At 35.9% G+C, this 14,216-nt stretch overlaps 1 protein-coding gene across 1 annotated transcript in view; it reads right to left on the reverse strand.

The window, feature by feature from the left end:
* The window catches only part of LOC145680738 (uncharacterized), a 112,538-nt gene that overhangs the window by 46,316 nt on the left and 52,006 nt on the right, over window positions 1–14,216 (reverse strand). The window contains exons 5-6 of the mRNA XM_081751697.1: window positions 13,045–13,160; window positions 1,910–2,064 (exon numbers count right to left, since the gene is read on the reverse strand). Coding sequence (XP_081607823.1) covers window positions 1,910–2,064; window positions 13,045–13,160 — 271 coding nt within the window. The remainder of the gene's footprint in view (window positions 1–1,909; window positions 2,065–13,044; window positions 13,161–14,216) is intronic.

The following is a 14,216-nucleotide window of genomic DNA, read 5'->3' on the forward strand; positions in this document are numbered from 1 at the left end:
GAAACTGAACTTCATTCTTCTTCCAACGCTCAGTATTGCAATGGATGTTGGAGAGAACACAGGGCCTTGCGTATCTTCAGTTCTGTACTGAGCGCCGCTGAAAAATACCAAAGTTAAGTCTGTCATTTAAGAACCACGCAAGCTAAACGAAAGAAGTGCAGTTCGCAACAAGAAAAATAGATGAAAATAAATAAATATTTCCTCCTTTCCTTCCTTTTTTCTATCTTAATACTTTACTCCGTAAAACAAAACACCATTAAAAATCATTGCTAAACATTGGAGCTTAAAGGGTGTAATCATATTCATTATTCATAATTTTCTAGTTCAAATAAGAGTGTTCAATTAGTTACGAGCTTTACAAGTCAGATCATAATTAAATTAATGGGGAAAAACCTTGTGGAAGCTAGGGAACGCGTTTTAAACCATATAGTGAAGTTCTAATTATCTAAATCATAGTTTTAATTCTAATTTAATTATAATTTCGATTCAAAAACGTATAGGTTCATGTTTAAAGCTAGGAACAGCGTTCAAAGCCGTATCCTCAATCAAAATCGTGTTGGATCACTTTCAAAGCCGTATACCATTGCTCTAATTATCTAAGTCCTAGTTTTAATTCTAATTTGATTATAATTTCGATTCAAGAAACGTATTAAATCATGTTTGAAGCTAGGAACACCGTTCAAATCCATATCCTCAATCAAAAACCGTGTTGGATCGCGTTTGAAGCTAGAGATTGCGTTCAATGACGTATACCAATGCTCTAATTATCTAAATCATAGTTTTAATTCTAATTTGATTATAATTTCGATTCAAGAATCGTATAGGAGCGTGTTTCAACAAGAAAGAAGGTCATTCCACTTTTCCAAACAACCTCTATTGCACAACTAATAAAACCACTTCCCCCAGAAACCTCCCCCAAGGACGGGGCCGGTCTCCCCAAGGCCGACACGGCCATATTGACATCAAAAGTACACAGTCATAAAAGCAATAAAATCAATTAAGAGGGCAATAAAAGCTATTCAAGTGTACAAGTCGCTCCATTTCTACTATGGTATACTAAAGGACTAACTATTCCCAAAATTTCAGATTTCTCTATCTAGGCCCATTGGAGATATTGGACAATGAAATATGCTAAATTGGCATAATTCGCCAACTTTACGATTATTTTTTCAGGCCTTTGGGAGCAGCTACAGGTTTGTAAATTTTTGTGAATTAACTTATGACCCAGGACTACATGCACTCAGAAATTCAGACTCCTACGTAAGTTGTTTCCTCTACCCAAATATGTTTTCAATGTCCAAAAAAGATTTTATGAACAAAACACCTTCTAGAATATGACGTCATTACTTAATACTTTGACCCCCTTCTACCCAAAAGCACAAAACGCGCTTTGTTGTGTGTTTTGGTATACTACAGGACTAACTATTCCCAAAATTTCAGATTTTTCTATCCTGGCCCGTTGGAGATATTGTGCAGTGAAATATGCTAAATTGATATAATTCCCAAATTTACGCTTTGGGAGCTGCTACAGATCTGTAAATTTTTGTGTATTAACTTCATTGGCGTCTCTGGCATGTAAAATTTGGGGGGGGGGGACATCAAAGGAAATGATCTAACTGCTAGTGAGTGTCTAAATAAATTAAATTAAAATAAAATATTGAATATTTCGTATTTCAAAATATTGGTGGGACGCGTCCCTCCGTCTCCCCGCCAGAGACGCCCATGATTAACTTATGTCCCCACTTTCAACAAAAATTACAATGGCAAATATAGGCACGGGAGACGGTGTGACATCATGCGTTCCCCTACCTGTTGGGCTCTACTTTCACCCCTGGTTTCATACTGATATCAGAAATATTAACGAAGAAGTTTCGATATAAAATGTATAATAGTCCTAACGATAAAATACCTTAAGAAAAAAATCTCTGTCAATCATGACGAGTTGCTCTGCAAGTGACGTGGAGTCAAAATCTGATGCTGATAGAGCAGTCTTCATATGGAGTTTCTGCTTCATGAACGACTTCTTTTTATCATCAAAGCTACATGATACTGTCTGTAACAAAACTATTAGCATTTTTCAGATTATCTAGTATGTAGAGATGCAAGGGCTCGGAAAAAAAACGGCTTTTTTGGGAAAAAACTCGGTTTTTTCTGCTTTGCTTTTTTGCTTCGGAAATTTTGGTCTTTTTTCAAAATACTGCTTTAAATTGATAAAACAGACTTTGTATCGCTTCTCTATAACACAAAAAATCATTTAATTAGTGGTTGATGCTGATAATAATATAAAACATCGAAAATAAACTATGAATTTCGAAAAAATATTTCAAACAATTTTTCTTCAACATATTTACATTATGAATTCCACAGGATTAACCAATGTATATAATAAGAATTTTTTAACCTCCTATATACAAAAGTAAGCAGAGTTTTGGCAAGAACCGTGGTTGTTTTTGAAAATGCCAAAAACCCGTTTTTTGGGGGATGTTTAAACCAGGCTTTTTTGGTTTAAACCAGGCTTTTTTGACTTAGATTTTTTGCTTTATGTATTTATATTACATATTCACAGAAATAGCCTAAGTTTGTTTCGCCTTGATGTTATTATGCAACAGCGGGGTTATGCCGGAAGAACTCCCATAAGCTTAAAGAAGTGCGGTCAGTAAATTTCTTAATTTGAGAATCTCCCGCCCTAGCCATTGGGAAAATCCCGTCATTACTTGAAATGTAAGACAATAACGGGAAAATCCTGTTATTGCTTTGCATGTAAAATTTAAAGGTCAACGTACCATAATCAGTACGCTAAAACTGAGGTATTAAATTACAAATTTAGTACCGGTACGTAGATATCATTGAAAGTCCAATCCAAGCTAATGTTGGAAGCTACGTAGGCAATCGATAAATTTTGCCAATTTCTATCAATATATTTAAGCAATATTGGCTTCTTTATAAAACAACACGCATTTAGGCATACAATTTGGTTTGTTTCGTATATTTAGGCTTAACATCCTTATATTTCGTATATTTAGGCTTAACATCCTTACGAAATACCGAGGTTATCAAGGAGAAGACTTTCGCTTAAACTGACATCCGAACCGCTACTTGGGTTACGCATGAAAGAAGGATTGTGGTTCGACCGAGAATTGAACATGGGACACCTTGATTAAAAGGTGAAAGGGAAATAAAACTATTGCAGGTAGTTTGATATCTGGAAACGTTACCATGAAGTTCACACGATTCGCATTTTTCATTCTTTTTATTTTTGTGGTTTAAACCAGTTATTAAAAAAAAAAAAGTTGGTGTAAACCAGCCAACCCTAAAAGTAAACACTTCTTTTTAAAGAATACACAAATAACTAGCAAAATAGTATGTAGTATTTTTACTTCAAAATATTCCATACCCTCTTTTTGAAACAAAATAAAATTAAAATAAAACATAAGAGAAATACTTAGATTTATATGATACACTTAAAGGCTGCACATCTAGAGCTTTTGGTTCTGTATATTCTTGAAATTCTACAGTTAAGTTTTATAGAACCACCATCACAGTTTACCCAATCCTCAAGTTTTCTGAATTTTTAACAAGAGGATTCAACATATCATTACGGAACTCCCCTCCCCCCCCAAAAAAAAAGACTACGGAATATATTTAAGTTAAGCTAAATACAACTGCACAACAAACATGACTGAGTGATTAGCTTTTGCGCTTCTATCGGGAAGTCCGGGATTCAACCAGCATTCGACCATTCTGACAAAGCTTTTCTTCATTCCATCTGTGAATGTAGAAATAGTGCGTGTACTGTGAGTTGGGCGACTTCCTTTTTTATTGTTTTTAAATCGTTATTATTACTAATTATCAGCAGTGACGGTTTTGCGAAGGTTAGGGGGGCGGTCTTTCGGACTGAAGCCCGTTCCCCAAAGTTACGGAATGTCTGCAACAAACGAAATATCTATTATTTACATCGGCGCAAATCTGTGTTCAACATTGGGGGGGACGGGTAAGACCGTTCCCATATTATATATATATATATATATATGTACAGTAGTCGAAATGAGATGGTATGTCATACTGCCTCTGGTTTTTCAGTAATGAGGACATACCGTCTCTGGTTTTTCAGTGATCAAGACAATATTTAAACAGCCGGTATGTTGAGTTAAAATCATAATGAAACATGCCGCCTCTGCTTTTTTCCCACTTCGAACACTGCATATAAGCGATGTTCAAAATATGTATGAAGTTGTAAAACAATGCTGTGAAGAATCAGGGAACAGAATTGTCTTCAGTGGCGTATTTAGGAGGCTATCGGGCTCAAGCTTCCCCCGAAATAAATTTGTTAGTTTTTCGCATTCCACGTACAGCAATAATCCTTCTTACCATTTCTAAGAATGTCATTGACTTTCCATTTTCTTATGCTATTTGTTCAGAAATAATACTGTATTTGTCAAATTTCATTACATGTAAGAACTGCGTCCTTTTGTTCTTTCTTTCGTTCTTTCTACTTTTCTGTTTCTTTTTCTTGACGTTACTTTCTTTCATTTCGTCTATCATACTTTATCGACCATTGTCAGTTGTGATTCAAGTTGGTCATCATCAGTAACACCAAAACTAAGAGGAGTTGATAAGCGAAACTGGTATTCCACACCAACTTGCGCTGATATCAACATGACAAGAAAATCAAAACGGGGGAATAATTAGCCCGGAAAATTAGGAAGGCCAAGAGGATGCTTCCTTTTTCTTGTATGATTAGAATAAAGGGCTAGATTCACTCCTAAATTTTTGTATCATATCATATAGGATTTATCGGTCTGCAATTCTTGCCATTATAACATCAATTTATGCATAACTTTAAATATATTTAATTCTCAAACTCAGGTGGGCAATTGCCCACTTCCTTCCTTGTGTTGGGCATAGCCCCTCGAAACAAAGTCCTAAATACGTTATTGGTTGTCTTCAACATTGGGAGGTGGGCACATTTGAGGCTTATTCTAGAGAAGGGAGATGAAACTCATATTACGGTAGGTGAATCTAATCAACTGTTGTAGAGTATATTATATATTAGGCGATGTAGATGAAGTAGTAGTACATATCAGTATTACAAATCACTGCCCTAAAAACATTCTGAAATCTGAATACATGCATATTTATAATTGGTATGTTTCTAATTAGGCATCCACAAAGATCCACGTTAAAATTGTTTTATAATAGTATAAATAATGACTTCCCCAAAACTATGAAGAAAGAATATCAATTATGTATGACGCAACAATACTCTTTGAGCTAAATGATGATAATCTCAATCAAGGACGCCGATTTCTCTGTAACTTTGGGGGGGGGAGCATTAATAAAAAATGCATAAAACAATACATATAACAAGAGAAAGTACATATAAAAATACATATTTATAAAAATATAGGGGTCCACGTGAGCTCTTGGGGGGGGGGGGGGGCTCCGACCTCCCAAAATCGGCCCCCTTGATCTCCATAACATTAAAGGAATCGTTACAGAAATCTAACGCATGTCATATACTCTTTAGTTAACAGATGGAACTTTAAGATTATGGAAAAAAATATTCGAGCAATTAAATTCTTTTTTTGCTTACGAAGCATCCTCTCTCAAAAGAAAAATTGGGACACGCGGAAATGCGTAGCAACAAACCATGGTTCGAACGAGCAGAAAAGAGAAAACAAGCAAAATTACGTTGGCTACAAAATAAGAATGAAATAACCGCACAAAATTTCGTAGACATCAGGGGGAAAACTTCCCAAACTTTTGGAACAAAGAAACGCGATTTTTAAAAAGCTAAAATTTAGGAACTTGAAGATAATAGTAAAAATAAAAACATTCGGGACATGTATAAAGGGATCAACGAATTTAAGAAAGGCTATCAACCCCGTGCTTATATTGAAGAAAGCTGATGGAACAGTTCTCACTGATACAGATAGCATTTTAAAAAGATGGAAAGATTTCTTTAACGATTTGCTAACACGCAGCAAAAACTAATGTGCGTGGAGAAAGGGAGATACACACCGCAGAAACGTATATTAAAGAACCCAACCGAATAGAAGTAGAAATCGCTATAAAGAAATTAAAGAAACACAAATCTCCGGGTGTAAACGAAATTCCGGCTGAGTTAATTTTAGCTCGAGGCGAAAAAATGTGGAACAAGATACACAAACTCATTCTCCTTATATACAACAAGGAAGAATTGCCGCAAGAGTGAAAAGAATCAAACATTGTTCCAATCCACAAGAAAGGCGACAAAACTGACTAATAATTATCGAGGCATTTCTCTTCTGTCAACATCCTATAAAATCCTTTCAAACATTCTATTAGCAAGATTGACCCCATACGTAGATGAAATTATTGGAAATTATCAGTGTGGATTTAGACGAAATCGATCACCTATCGACCAAATATTTACCATTCGCCAAATACTCGAAAAGAAGTGGGAATACAATAGCCCGGTACATCAACTATTTATTGATTTTAGAAAGGCTTACGACTCGGTTAGGGGAGAAACATTGTATAACGTTCTTACAGAATTTGGAATACCGAAAAAGCTAATTAGATCAATTAAGGCATGTTTAAATGAATCCCAAAGTAAAGTCCGGGTAGAAAAATTTTTAACCACGAGCTTTCACGTCGAGAATGGCCTGAAAGAAGGAGATGCGTTGTCGCCATTATTATTTAATTTTGTGCTGGAATACGCTATAAGGAAAATCAAAGATAGCAACCAGGGCCTAGAATTGAGCGGTATTCACCAGGTTATGGTATATGCTGATGATGTAAATTTCATAGGGGATGACAGGAGAACAATAGAAATAAATGCCTGCAGGGGCATGGGTTTAGAAGCAAATGCAGAGAAAAACTAAATACATGGAAGTGCGTCGGGACCGTAATACGGTAAATTATGGATGCGTTAAAATATTAAATAATTCTTTTGATAAAGTGGATACTTTCAAATATCTAGGATCAATATTAACAGACGAAAATTATATTCACGAAGAAATTAAATGTCGACTAAAAGCAGGGAATTCGTGTTACTATTCGATTCAAATCTCATGTCGTCGGAAATTCTGTCGAGGAATTCGAAGCATAAAATATATAAAACGATAATCATACCTGTTGTTCTGTATGGTTGCGAAACATGGTCGCTCACTCTAAAGGAAGAACATAGACTGAAAGTATTTGAGAACAAGATCCTGAGACGAGTATTCGGACCCAAGAGGAACGGGAATGGAGAATGGCGGAACTTCATAACGAGAAACTACATAATGTATACGGTCTACCAAACATTGTTAGGATCATCAAGTCTAGGAGGCTTAGGTGGGCAGGACATATAGCCAGGATGGAAGAAAGTAGGAACGCTTTTAAAGTGTTAGCGGTAAGACCAATCGGAAAACGACCATTAGGAAGACCTAGGCGCAGATGGGAAGACAATATTAAGACGAGTCTCGCAAAAATAGGAATGCATAGTAGAAACTGGATCCAGTTGGCTAAGGATAAAAGTCAGTGAAGAGCTTTTGGTTCAGTGCTTCAGCTTATGGGAAGGGTTCCATAGGCTGTAGAGTTAATTAGCTTACGAAGCATGAGTAGATGCCTAGGCTGATACTACAAATAGATTAAATTCCCATTTACTGAAAAGATGGGTTCTAGTGACATAGGATAGTCTGTATATTCTTCGTGTGCTAGGGCCTAGGGGAGAAAATGAGATAAGATTTCAATCAGGTTACGTCACGCACAGTCGCACACCTTCATTTTCATTAAAAATGAAAAAGCCAAGAGAAACAAATTTCATCTCACTTTCTTTTGTGGCAGTTGGGCACAAATCATCACACGTTTCTGAAAAAAGCACTTTTCAAATCGGATTATTCGGAGAGCCTCCAGTTCCAATGTTGGGGGGGACATGCATCCCCATTTCCCCGGAATTTGTGCCCGTACCTACAGCTGAGACAACTTTTCAGCATGAGGAGAAAGGTATACCCTTCTCTGTCATTTTTGCAATTTGTGCCCAACTAGCAGAAGTGGAATTAATCCATATTGATGAGACTACTAAATGCACTAAAGCACGAAGTTCAGTTTGAAATACTACAGATTACGATTCTTTTTTAAAAATGGAAAAGCCAAGAGAAATCAATTTCATCTTACATTCCTTTGTGGCAGTCGGACACAAATCATCAAGCTTATCCCAAAAAGTACTTTTTAAGTCAGATTATTGAGGGGGACTGTCCCCCCCAGGTCCAACATTGGGGGGGGACATGTCCCCCTCGTCCCCCCGGGATTTGTGCCAGTGATTATTTATGCCTTTACTCATAAACTTTAAGCTCCCGTCAAATAAAAATTACGAATGTTTAAAAAAACTAAACATTAGTAAGAAATCCTTCCCAAAATACTTTTCTAAATCCGTCACTGATTCTCAGTATAAAATGATTTTTAAAGTTGTATCCGGAAGATTATTGCTAAACATATAAACGAAACGAAATATTAGTTATGCCTGTACTCATAAACTTCAAGCACTTCCCAAATAAAATTAGGACTTTTTAGGAAACGAAACAATCAGAAAAAACCCTCCTAAAGTACTTTTCTAAATCCGCTACTGATTATTTGTATAAATTGGTATTCAAGGTTGTGTCCGGAAAATTATTTCTAAATCACTTCACAGCTACAGTATAACAGAAATGTGGAAGTACGGTTTGACGGATATATTGAAAAACGTACGCTTTGACGGATAAATAGAAAAACGGGCAAGTTTAACTTTTGCGCTAGAAGCTAGAGTACTAAAAGCTCTTAGAAATGAAACACGGATGACAAACTAGAGAAGAAAAAAGATGTCGATAACTCAAAAGTTAAAATAAAGTTAAATAGCCTCTAAAATTACCCTCAAATACTACATTCTTCATGTTAGCTTTAATTCGTAAAACATGTGCTGCATCCATCTTGATGGTGAATTTCAGAGCGAAATATCACATTCAGGTCATGGAATTTTTATCTAACTATAGAATATACTATAAGAAAGCTATTTAGATAGAAAAATCATGAAATTGAAAAAAGCCAAAATTTCCAAAATTCTCGTTTTTTTCCCAAAGAAGTCGGCTTTTTATGTGAAAAAAACCATCGATTCAAAAAAGCCGGCTTTTTTGCATCTCTACTAGTATGTAGTCTACAAGCTTACATGTAACATCATTGGTGGCGATTATACATTAAAAGTGAAGGGGGGGGGGCAAGGCATGATCTGTTCCTGTAGCTTTCGTAACTCTACGGGAAGACAAATAACCAATACGTACTCTCACGCAACGACAAATATTATATGGCACATTTTTTTCTACGAACCTGTAATACATACAAAAACTTTACATTTCCAAATGAAACTATATACATTACAGGATAACTTCAAAAAAGTTGGGGCAACTGCCCCCTCCCCCCCGAATCGCCGCTCCTGTGCAACATCATATTATAGTAATATCCAAAATACATTTTTACTCCATTTCAAACAAGACCATTTTATCACTAATTTATATATGATAGTATGCTGTCAGTTTTGCTAAAAATATCTTTGTTTTTTCAAAGTAAATTTATATTAAAACATGGAAATATTCTTAGCTTCAGAAAATCTTTTCAGCATTCTAAAATTTACGTCTTATTTTACAACTTCCACCCAAGAGAACAGACTGGATTTAGAGATGTAGTACAGTACATGGCATGCAGGTTGTGGTGGAAAACTGATAGAAAGATCAAATAAGTATTAGATGCGCCCATTTATGTGGTGCTCACTGACTATGAGAAAAGTGTTCATTTTTTTTTTTTCGAAAAGATTATTTATGAATGCTCTTAAAGTGAGTGTAAAAGCTCGACTATTGTTAACAGATGGCAGCACGCTTCCTCTATCTTTCTAATGTATTTTGTAGAGAGCAATAATATTTGCAATAATTCAATCAAATTCAAGAGATAAATATTCAAACTATGTAAATTTTTACTTTCGAAGTGTATAGTCGCTAACGCTCTCGTGTTTGGTGCGAGCGGTCCCGGGTTCGATTCCCAGTGGAAACATTCGGTGAAAAAGTTGTAACAGGTTTTTCAGGCCAGCCATCCTGAATGAGTTTTTCCTGGGTTTTCCTCATTCGCACCAGGCAAATACTGAGATGGTACCTAACATAATAGTCCCACCCCACTTCCTTCCTTTCTCGTCCTTTTCTTCCTCTCCATTTCCCCGGACAGTGTGACTGCCGAGGGACGTCATACCTCATATGTGTGACGGGCTAACATGTCCATAGATGCCGAAGGCCCAGAAGTCTAATTCCTAATAATAACTTTCGATGAGTGTTTTGCTTTTTGAACTTCATCAAAGACTTTTTTCATTTTCTCATCTTCGTTTGCGCCTCGGTTCTCGGCTACTGTAGCAGACGATAACAGACTCTAGCAAGGTTAAAGGATCTTCGAATCTCGGTCAGCATCCAGGATTACTACCTCTACCACTCAACATCGGGCCTAACGGTCGTCATGAAACGCAACCATGCATTGTTACTGGAACACTACGGTGACGACTTAATACGATTCTTCTGTCTATCTATGATGACTGCATCACTATAGAGCATCGCATTCTCTCTCGATCTTTTTCAGATAGCGAACAAACATCAGATACTAAGGTACAACGAATTACACCCTGTGTTAACCAGACTAACGCTACAATTGGTAGCCATACCGTGGATTGGGCATCAACTTCTGCCGAAAACCAGCAATACCAAATCAATCCAATGTACAACTTCTTGTTAACCGATTGTAATCAGAAGTACGGCACTGTTCATAAAGTATTGTCTCTCAGCAGTTAGTCAAGTATGTCTTCCGTTTTGAGATGCGTGAAATTGTTAAGATACACCGAAGCATTATTTTGAAATCCACTAATTCAAATTTTGTCACGCATGTTCGCAACAAAGCCATTTACAAAATTTTTGGGACAAATGCAAAGATTTCTACTTTAATATCATGAACATCGATTTCCAGATATTTAAGGAGTTATATGTCGGGAACCATAAGTTATAGGGAGATCATATTGGTGTCGATCAATACCTAAGAGGATGGTAAATATTTTGGTAGCCAATAGTAACCGATGGCCACTGATCAACTGGCTACTGGCCAACAGGCTACCGTTCCCTCAGATATTGGCCAAAAAAGTTCGAATTTCTGGAGATTTAAGGAGCAATATCTCGTAAACTGTAAGTCATAGAGAGATTGTATTTTGCGAATTTTTAACAGAAACAGAACAAAGTGCGGATAAAAAGATTTACTTTTACATCTAAGAACAATCAAAGTTATCCTTCCCGCTCCATCTCTCCATTGTTTTTAAGTTCGTTCTGGCAATGCTCTTGGAGTATTCTCAACTTGTTTATATTTGAAACTCATACATACCATTATTAACAATTGTCGATCCATTGCTGGATGAAGGTCTTTCAAATACTTTTTGACAACCATCTTTCTTGGATAATTCATTTCCAAGATATTCAAAGTGCAACATAATTTCGCCACATCATTTGTATGCTGTGTAGGTCACTACATGTCACAAGAGAATTATATTTATCTATCTACCTATCCGTCTACTATATCTCTCAGATATATATATATATATATATATATATATATATATATATATATATATATATATATATATATATATATATATATATATATATATATATATATATATATATGGAGAGAGAGAGTGAGAGAAACAGAGAGGGAACCGGTTGTTAAAAAATTAGAATAGCACCACTGCTTATAGATGAACTACTTCAAGTTTGAGTATTGAATTCCCATAGTTTGGAAGTTTTAGTTTCACACCGTGAAACGAAACTCACTTATTTAACAAATAGGAACAAGGTTACACATAATTGAAACCTTTACTTTCTTCAATCTTTCTACAAATTGCTTAGATAAATATCACATCCTAAGAATCAGATAGATCGTTTACAATAAACATAGAGGTCATAATGCCTTTTACAGCAATTAACCCGTTCCGGAGATATGATGAACTTTAGGATTTAGGATTTCGATTTCTGGGTTTTCGGCATCTATGGCCATTTAGTCCGTCATGTATGAGTGATAACTTGACTCGGCGAGCACACAATCTGGGGGAAAGGAAAGGAAGAAAGGATTGGGGAAGGAAGAAAGTGGCCTGGGACCTACAAGTTAGGTATCTGGCGTGAGTGAAGAAAACCTCATGCACGATGGCTAGCCTGAAAAAGCTTTTTATACTTTTTCGACCGGGTAGAATCGAACCCGAAACCGCTCGCACTGAAAGCGAGAGTGTTAGCGACCACGCTACGCGGGGTCAATCTGACGAAATTTGGTAAAGTGTGCAACATACTTAAGATTATGAAATTGTGAGAACTTGTTGCAATTACTTCTACTAAAATCTATTCCTGTAGTTTATAGAAACATATGAAAGTAACTTTTAAAAAAATCCCCATTACATCATATTAAGCAGTATAGCAATATCTACCCGTATTTTCTGTATCTCCAGAGCGAGCTGAGATACTAAGTTACTGTAAATGGCATTATGATCTTTACGCCTATTTAAGGTCCTCTATGTGATTGGTTGCGATACTTAACTAAACACTTTTCGAAATAAAACCTATTGAAGAAAGTAAAATTTTCAGTCGCTTATGTTTCTACATGTTAGAAATATGTCATACCATGGTTATAGTATTAGGCACTAAGTTACTTTCTATGTGCATTGACACGCTTCATTTACGTTATTACCGTTGTAGAAATCTCCAAAATTTGGATATTTACAAATGTTTCAGATACTATAGAGTTATTAGTTTGGTACCAAATAATGAATATGATATTGCAAACAGACTTTTAGCATGTGCAGTGTCAGTTCAAAGATATAACTTTATATTGAACTGGCAACATTATTCATGTTATTGTATTACAGTGTATGTTAACTATTAGGTTAAAAGTTACGACAGCGTTTCAAGATAAATGATCTACCCTGTAGGATCTATATACAGGAAGGATAACACCATTTCATATTACACCTTTGGGGTAACTTACCTTTGTCTTTACAAGGTTGTAGATTAGCAGGTCTGCATCTTTTCATCAATAATTTGTTTGCAAAGCGACGTGTTATGTTCTTACTAATGCGACTACCTGCAAAAATGTTGCTTTTCCTAAAAAGTAAGGAAACAAGGTACTGGTATTAACATCTTACTCAAAAAATAAACTTCTGAATCTAATTACAGAAACTTTAATGTGTTTATTAGGAACTAAATTATCTTTGGTGTTGTCTTTTTGTTGCTGTTTTCGTTGCTAGGGATTCTTGGTTTGATTCCAGGCCATATGAGTTTGTGGTGGACAACATCGTGTCCCTGGGTTTTCTCAGGGCTCTTCCGTTTCTTCCCATATAACCGTTCAGTTTCATTAATCATCCGTCTTCTTTAGCCTGAAGATTATAATCATGAAACGTTAAATTTCGTTTAGTTTCTTATGTTACTGAAACCAATGTAGAGTCTGTAGTGTGGACATATACTAACTCGTGAGCCCTGCACTCGAGAGCTCAATAACTGAGTACGAGCACCTGTAAGCACGAGCGCTATAAGCGGATAGCGACCTAAACTAACACCCTGAGTTCCAGCGAACACAAATAAAGAAAACAATGAGGTAAATAGTAAATTCGACTCTGAGCTAGAGTGAGCCTTTCTAAGATTAGTGAGGGGAGAACCTTCGAAGAGAGTAAGTCGGAGCCCACCCGAATCTGAGTGACCCCAATTACAAAATAGCAATCTCTAGAGTGTAGTGAATAGGTAGGTAAATTCCAATCATTAGAAAAGTAAAAAAGAAGAAGAAAAAGAAGAACCAAAACCTAAAATATTGTAGGCTTACAGTGATCAATAAACTCCAGAAAAGAGGACAAATTCTCTAGAATATTCTAACCAGTTTAGCTTAAGTTTAAAATAGTACCCTATGGAAAAAAAAGTCGATTAATTATTTCAGCCTATCAGTCATAATTAGAAACCTTAATGTATTTTTTTATTAATATGTAACATTAGATGTGGTAATCTATATTTATTTTAGTGTGATTTTTCATAATTTTACACGGATCACTATCTTTCTGAAATCAAAAGTCAACAGAGTTTATATCACTATGTTTTATACATAGTAGCGTATCATATGAAGCATTTTGGTGTGTCAACCACCAACAAGTGAGATATTTTTAACAAGGCATT

This window comes from Thermobia domestica, chromosome 3, assembly GCF_964235325.1.
Source record: "Thermobia domestica chromosome 3, izTheDome1.hap1.1, whole genome shotgun sequence".
NCBI lineage: Eukaryota > Metazoa > Arthropoda > Insecta > Zygentoma > Lepismatidae > Thermobia > Thermobia domestica.